The sequence below is a fragment of the Cotesia typhae genome, unplaced genomic scaffold, assembly GCF_013202065.1.
Source record: "Cotesia typhae breed Kobodo isofemale line unplaced genomic scaffold, CoteBio_Ctyphae contig_23, whole genome shotgun sequence".
Taxonomy (NCBI): Eukaryota; Metazoa; Arthropoda; class Insecta; order Hymenoptera; family Braconidae; genus Cotesia; species Cotesia typhae.
This window is the reverse complement of record NW_027423729.1, coordinates 2248922-2256813: the sequence shown is the minus strand read 5'-3', so window position 1 is coordinate 2256813 and position 7892 is coordinate 2248922. Positions and strand designations below refer to the sequence as shown.

The following is a 7892-nucleotide window of genomic DNA, read 5'->3' as shown; positions in this document are numbered from 1 at the left end:
TAGTACCAATAATAATGTTTTTGAAAAGTCAACGTGTTATAACGCATTTGAGTCTGGTTTATTTCTTTTCATGAGTCACAATTCACATTTTTAAATCGGTTATCGTTAAACCGAATTTTTCACTGGCGTAGACATAATTATCCACTTTGTTAGTTTATGTTAATCATTATAAGAATCTCAAGTCACTGTGATTTTATTACTACTACTATTATTACTATTATAATTGTAATTTCTTAATAGGTAATTAATTAAAAATTTCCTAAAAACTGAAATAAACAAAAAGTTTAAACAAAATAAATTTTTATTTTATTAATTAATATCTTGTACCTCATACATTCTATTTAGTTTTTTTTTTAAAGAACTGTCGTTGGAATTTAAATCTGACTTCGGTTTAATTTGTTTTTATTAATTTAACATATAATTTATGGCGCTTCCGGTTCGTCAATTCAACGCTAATCAAATTCTGAATAATAATAATAACAACAATAATAATAATCACATGTACAAATGATAGTGAACCAAATGTACTTTCATTTTTTTTATTATTTCTAAACAATTAAACAAAGAAAAAACTTTCGACAAAAAAATAAATAAGTTATTTTTCGGATCTGTAACGCGTAATACTATCATGACTAGATGTCATTATGCAGGTACAATTCTATGGTACTTAGATATATAAACGAATAGCAAAAAAATTTTTTAAATCTAATTTCATAAATTAACACATAAATACAAAAATAATATTAACAAACTCAAGACAAAATTTAAAAAAAAGTTCAATTTTTATAATTTCAATGGTAAACGTTTTAATTTAATATTGTTATTATTATTATTATTTTTTAATTATTAATTGTAATTATATTCTTTATATAAGACATTTATTACAAGGCAAATAGTTTTCGACTTAGTAATGTCTCATTATCTTACGAACAATGCATTACTGCAAGTATTATTCTCATGTATACATATGATTAATCATCTCTTCATGTTGAAAGAAGATTATATTTCAAATTGGCATAGAATTTTACCCGCATACGAGACGTCATGAGTCACGCGGTAATTTCATTCGATTAAATTTAATTTTTTTTTAATTATTTCTATTTGTATTAAATTTAAATATCTTAATTTAAAATTTTTTAATTTTTACATAGATAATAATTTTAGGATATAATGTATAGTGCCGATGTAAAGGTACTAAGATATTATAGCACGTACTGTCATACTGACGGGCTCTCTACACACTGGGCAAGAAGTCATACTCGCCGCGCACCTAGTACAAGCCACCATGTGTCTGCAAGGCAGAAACACCACCGCCAATACATCGTTATAGCAAATTTTGCACATACGGGCGTCATCTGCACTCTTGTTGACCGACTTAACTTCTGCTTCTGGTTTCTTCTCGGGTTCTTCTTCTGGTTTCTCAATACTTGCTGGTGGCTGTAATTTTTCAAGGTAGCTACACAAATTCATCGGCATCGTCTCCTACAATAAACATAAAGAAAACAATAAACTTATTAATTAATCAAATATACATTTCTTCTTATTATTAATATGTTTCTTTTAGATCAAATAATAAATAAATAAATAAATAAATACGATAATTACCTCATGAGAAGGTGGTGTGACAGGCTGACCAATGACGCTTTTGATGAAGTCTTGGCCCTTGACCATCAGGACATAGTAGCACTTTTTGAACCACTTTGCGTGCTGGAACCATGGATCGTCCTTGGGCTCCCAGTCGTTCAAGCCACCGCCACAGTGATAGCAGATAGTTTGGTCACCAGTGCCGGTGTAGTAGAAGCCAGCGTCAGCAAGTTGGTCCTTGGTTTGTGGCATAGATTTGGGCCATGACTCAAAACTTTTTAATCTGGCGTCGTAACTCGCGAATTCCGGATGTGCCGGTCCTTTAGGCTGGGCGAGGTTTTGACTTCCCAACTTAGCTGAGCTGGGAAACTGGAATTCCGTCTGGCCAGAACGAAAGTCTGGCGATGCGCCAGGCCGAAATTCATCTCCATAACGACCACATACGTCACGGCTTCTAGGACTCACTGACGGAACAGTACTTGGATCAACATCAATCGGCACGTTACCACAGGGCAATTTTCTTACGAAACGGCAATTGGATTTCCAAAGCTGGTGATCTGACATCGGGTTGTCACCCTCTACCCACTCTCGTATTACGATTCCACATTCGAAGCATTTAACATCGTCACCGCGGCCCGTGTAGTAAAATCCAGCGGCTGCCAATTTTGCAGGGTCCATGAAGCTCAGAGGCCAGTTGGTGTAGCTCTGCAGTCTCACAGATTCCAGGCGGTAATCTGCCCGTGGAAAATCACGATTATCCACTTCGTCGGACGAGATGTTATTGTTGGGTAAATGCGACGCGGGCTGAATTGACGGAAGTCGCAGATTTGCCGTTGGCTTTAAATTATGCAAGTTCTCACGATGATTATTTCTGATATAGTCCGTCATTTTTGATGAAGATGAAAATGATGCTGCAGGTGACAATAATTTATTTCTTGTTCCAATAACTAAATCAGACACTTTGAATTTCTGTAATCACAAATTATTTTTCGATTAGTATGCCGCTGGACAATTGTTTATTTTTTTTTTTTTTTTTTTTTTTTTTTTTTAAAAATAATAATAATGTGATTAGATAAATGTTCTTCCACTAATCTAATATAACGGCAAATAAAAGTAAATTTCCAATTAAAACAAAGGTTAATCCGACATTAATTTCTTTGTTATGACCCAAATATAATGATTAATTTAAACTAACTAATTAAATATAAATAAATTAATTAAATATTCTCATACGTACTAATGAATGTCAAATATAAAAAAAAATATAAGCTATAAAACGTATACAAAACATTTCGACAAAAACAGCAGTTATGTGCGTCATTTGTTAGTCTGACATCAACTGACTAAAATTTAGATTGTTGTTCAAGGTAATTCAAATCCACGCGGGCGTAACTGCGTCTTGATTGCGCGTCGAATCCCTTCCAGATTTAATTTTTCCCATCATTACAAGTCCTTATATGTGGGACGTATATAGATATATCTGTATATGACCCCATGCGACGCCCACGCTGCGGTTATTTTTATTTAAATTCATTGCTTTACTGAAGGTAATTCACTTAATTTCACATATTTCGTAACTAAATTAATTATCATTCAATTGTCGAAGCATTGTGCGTCAGGTTGTAACAAATTACGCTTAATTCAATTTTTTTTCTGTAAATAGAAACAGTTACTTAAAATACATTTTTTTTACTCAATAATGATTTAAAAAATTATGAAGTAATTAAGCTGCCAAAAATTAATCAACTAGCTACTGTTATAATCATAATCACAGTTATCATTACTTGTTAATTTAAAAACAAAAATCATTGCTGGTGTTATCAGTGTGTATCATAAATGTAAACAAAAATCTAACCTTCAAATACTTATAACAAAATACAGCTGACCATAATAACAACAGTAACATGTACACATACATAAAAATAATAATAATAAACATCAGTCATAACAAAAATGTACAATAATCCATTTTCCAGTCAACCTTGTTTCACGTTTAACGACACACAGCACAACTGGCACTCATACGAAAATGGCCTCAGAAAGCATCGTTTGTCCTTATTCTTCCCCTTCTATCACATTGCCCTCTAGATATATAATATACACTACATACGTAGTACGAACGGACTATACTACACAAGTTTCATTTTATATAAGTTTCAGTCTCAGAGTTCCAGACTATGAAAAATACGGCCCTGGTACCTCGTTCTTTCTTTATTCATTCCAGCGTTGCCAGATTTTAAACTTAGTTTTATTTTGCATTAATCCTAAGCACTACTCATCATAATTTATTATTTTGATTCAGGTTGACAATTTTCTATCTTCGGTTCTGAAATAGATAAATATGATAAAGGACATATTTGCTCATATATACCTCATACATGTATTTTCAAAGTTAGTCATGTCTTATGTTCACGTTCTCAATGCGTGATCACGGCTTATCTTTTCGTAGTATGTACCATAAGGCGCCAGACAGGTACTAACACACTCTTACTAAATAACCATACCGACAAAGAAAATTTATATGTATTTGTATATTACAGGCATTCAGAACCGGGACCAACACAGCTACAAACTACAGGCAAGTGATGCGAGAAGAACAGTGACTTTGGAATGGAATTCCACTGATGTAGCATTCGTCGCTCCTTCAATCGTCAATACCAGTTTAAACAGAATTCAATGGTAAGATAGATAGAATTTTTCTCGGTATGGAGCAAGAAAAAGAAGATGATTGAAAAAATAAAACCCATTACATTTAAAAATGAAGAATGTAGAGTCAATTGGATCAATTGCCAACTCACTGAAATTTATTTAAATTAAAAAAACCCAAATTCAACGCAATGTCTGGGCTGATTCCGGCAGATGTAAATCTTCTTATCTTTCAAATTCTAGGAATGAGTAAAATACTTTTAAATATTATTATTTTAACTATTCAATGTTAATTTTAAAAACTTTCACATATGCCGCTCCTGGTTTTTTGTTATTTAATTCCGCGCGTGGCAACAGCGTACATTCGATAGTGCAATAGAGACAGCATCAACAAACGGGAATGAGTGATAAAAAAGGAAGATATCAACAAAGTCCCCTTGTATAGCTTGTAAATTGTAAATACAAAACCCACGTTCTTTGTATAAAGGTGAGGCCAGGAAACACACATGTATCTTAATATATTTATGTATGCATGTGTAGTCATATGATACAGTCATACTATTATTTAAAATTTATTCACGCCCCCTTCCTTTTGTCGTTATGTTTTATATTTTTTTATTAATTTTAAAAACAATAAAAAAACGCTACATATGGCTGCGTCAATTGGAAGGCAGGCTCTTTTTTTTAAATTTTATTTCTTTCATTTTAGGGGCTTCAGTCATCTACCAAAATATATTTTTAAAGTTTTTAAGTCGTAAATTTCAAGATTTTTTAATTTTATCGTCAGTAAATATTTCAGTTTGTATATTCTTCACTTTTTTATTAATTATCAGACAACCATCTGTTTTAATTGGAACGCTGATTAACATTAATTAAACATTTACCGATTGATAAGCTAAATGTTTTGAATGTTTAGGTTGTAAATTCTTCAACCAATAACAAGGTAACTGATAAATAGATCACAACAATAGTAGGTGAGATTTTATTCAAATGGTATAAATGTTAAAACTAAAAAAAATGATATCAGAACATACCCTTCAGACGAATTCAAATCCAAAGAGTTGTGAGTATATAATAAATAAATTGTAAAACACTTTAAAAATAATAAACAAAACTTAAATAAATTAAAAATTTAAAATCAATGTAAAAGCATGATTGAGTAAAATAATAAATCTGCTTAAATTTGCAAATGATAATAAGATTAAAACTAAAAACGTTTCACACTAATAAATGAAACTCCTTCATCAGTTAAGTTTGTGGTTTTTAAATTCGCACATTTCACTTTGTACAACTCGTATCTGAGTTTAACTTAGGAATGGTATACTGGGTAGACGGTAAAATGTTATTCGGTTGTAATGGCGTCGAATATACGTGTAATTCAGAGTTTTTCAGTTCCACTTAGCTTTTCTTTAGCTGTTACCGACACTGTATGCCGTAGTCAGCCACCAGAACAGCTGCCAGGACAACCAGCATACACTGTCAAACAATACCGTCTTTCCCCACTATTGTTGATATTAAATTTTTATATTTATGTGTACAGATAATATATTATATTATATTGTACTGATAAATAAAAGAGAACGTTTTATTTTAAGCCATCGCTTCCATTAACAACAATAACAACAACAATTTAGAAAAAACGTTAAAGGCCCAATGTAACAATCAAAAGGCTTCACTGTGAGGGAACTTTGTTGACGACGTTGTTGTTATTTAAATATAAAACACTCTGGCTTTTAAACGCAATAAACAATTATCAAATTTCCCGGTACTTGCATGATATCGCGGTAATTTTATTGTTTTTTAAAGCATGTATTTACTGAGAAAACAATTTGTATTTAGCACGATTATTAGTGTTATTATTGGAGCAATATATCCAATACTATAAGAAATACGTAGTACTGATGCGTAGGACTACGGCCAAGGGCCAGGGATTTTTATTCAAGGGTGAAAACCCAATGGCAACAACCAACCCTCGTTGAGGACTTTGTGCGCTACCCTACGACGCAGGCCACGTACCCCTATTTTCATTGATCCGTCAGTTCGAAATAAATTAATCGACAAAAAATAAACTTTTTACTTATTTTAATTTTTTATTAAATTATTATAAAATATTACTAGATACCCAGCAGTTGCTATGCAACTGTCCATTAATTTAAAGGTTTTAGGACGAGTATTTATTTTTAACGCTTTATTATTTTTTAACAAGCGATACTTTTCTACAAATTTTGAAATTAAATATATTGATAACAAAGGAAAAAAAAAAAAAAAAATATTTTTCAAAATTATTTTTAACTATAATTTTTCAAATTTATTTTTTTATAATTATGTATTACCGTCTCAAATTATTTTTTCTAATTTTGAATGATTTTTTTTAACATAACTTTTTCTTTTATTTTTTAAAAAAAAATTTTTTTTTTTATAGTCTCAATCTTTCTAGTAACACCAAATTCAACGAGATTCACCCTCTTGAAATAGGATATAGAAATTCCTGAAAAATCTATCAAATTCTCTAAATGATACGTAAATAGATGACTATTTCACTAGCTGACGTAATACATTACTATGTTACAGTCCAGTTTAGTCTGGGTGTTCTAGAAACAAAGTACCTTAAAAAGCTTAGTAGTTATTACTTTACTACGGCCTAAAACTAGAACACAAAAAAGCATTACATTTATAAAATATACCACAGACGAGTATATGTTATTATATATTATTTTTGCACACAGAAAAAAAATTTACTTAAATCAAGTAAATAATTTTGAAGAATATCATCTTCTTTATTTAAGTAGAAAAATTCTTAAACTAAAAAATTTTTCTTGGTTTAAATAAATTTTATTTGATTAAAGAATTTTTTCATCTTGGTCCAAACTCTTAAAAATTATTTTCTTAGTTTAAGAATTTTTCTCTTGACCCAAATTAATTTTTTTTTCTCTGCAATTGAGTTTCAGATAAAAATCGATACGAAGATGGTATTATGAAATGAGGATAAAGAGCAGAGCAATAAAAGGCAGTATCAACGGTCACAGTCCACAAATGTATTTTTCTATTGACCGTTTAATACTCGTAATCATTTCTACGAAGTCCGAGGAGCGTAAGTCATGTCATGGAGTCATCGTAGTATATATAGATTATTTCTAAAATACTAAACGCAATATGTTTCTATCGTACTAAATAAGTCGCTTCCGGGAAAATAAGACAGGAAACAAATTAGCTGCTATACCAAGTAATATAATGGCTATTATAAAACTTGCTGATTATTTAATTACCACTCTAATAAGTACTTACTGTTTAATTTAGTATCCAATGTTTGTAAATTATTAACTCACTCTTATTATTTTTAATAATAAGATTATAAAGACACTTACCGTTTGATTGAAAGAAACTTATATTAAAATAAACTTCATCCAGTCATTAAAAGTTTTAAAATAAAATTTATCAACCGACTCTGTGGGAGGGCAACGATATGATAAGAATTTGTGATTAAAATACCCATTGGTTTCATTGTACAGCTCATTGTATGATTGCGTTATTATGAACGATAGTTACAAGTTATAAGTATAATAAACATTTAATTAACAATAGCATTAATTAAAAGCATTGCCAGCTTGATTATTAACTTGAGTCATCATTTATTGGTCTATTGAATAGGACATTGTTCATTA

The 7892-nt window shown here is 30.6% G+C and overlaps 1 protein-coding gene and 1 long non-coding RNA gene across 6 annotated transcripts; one reads left to right on the top strand and one right to left on the bottom strand.

Annotated features, from left to right (window-relative positions):
• Positions 1-283: 283 nt before the first annotated feature.
• LOC141524907 (baculoviral IAP repeat-containing protein 7-B) lies at positions 284-5648 on the bottom strand. Of its 3 annotated transcripts, none has more exons than XM_074239074.1 (3): positions 5265-5648; positions 1606-2553; positions 284-1482 (listed from the first exon to the last, which is right to left on the bottom strand). In XM_074239074.1, the coding sequence occupies exons 2-3, from the start codon at positions 2470-2472 to the stop codon at positions 1195-1197; spliced, it is 1155 nt and encodes a 384-aa protein (XP_074095175.1). In that variant the 5' UTR covers positions 2473-2553; positions 5265-5648; the 3' UTR covers positions 284-1194. The 3 variants fall into 3 exon arrangements, with proteins under 3 accessions (XP_074095175.1, XP_074095173.1, XP_074095174.1); XM_074239072.1 differs by lacking the exon at positions 5265-5648 and adding an exon at positions 3440-3599; XM_074239073.1 differs by lacking the exon at positions 5265-5648 and adding an exon at positions 2822-2979.
• Positions 3734-7758, top strand: LOC141524912 (uncharacterized). 3 transcript variants are annotated; one of them, XR_012478770.1, is made up of 6 exons: positions 3734-3779; positions 3887-4057; positions 4125-4263; positions 4349-4717; positions 4940-5293; positions 7173-7758. It is a non-coding gene; the product is annotated as an uncharacterized LOC141524912 (long non-coding RNA). The 3 variants fall into 3 exon arrangements; XR_012478769.1 differs by having other exon boundaries at positions 3734-4057; positions 7179-7758; XR_012478768.1 differs by having other exon boundaries at positions 3734-4057.
• Positions 7759-7892: the final 134 nt, after the last annotated feature.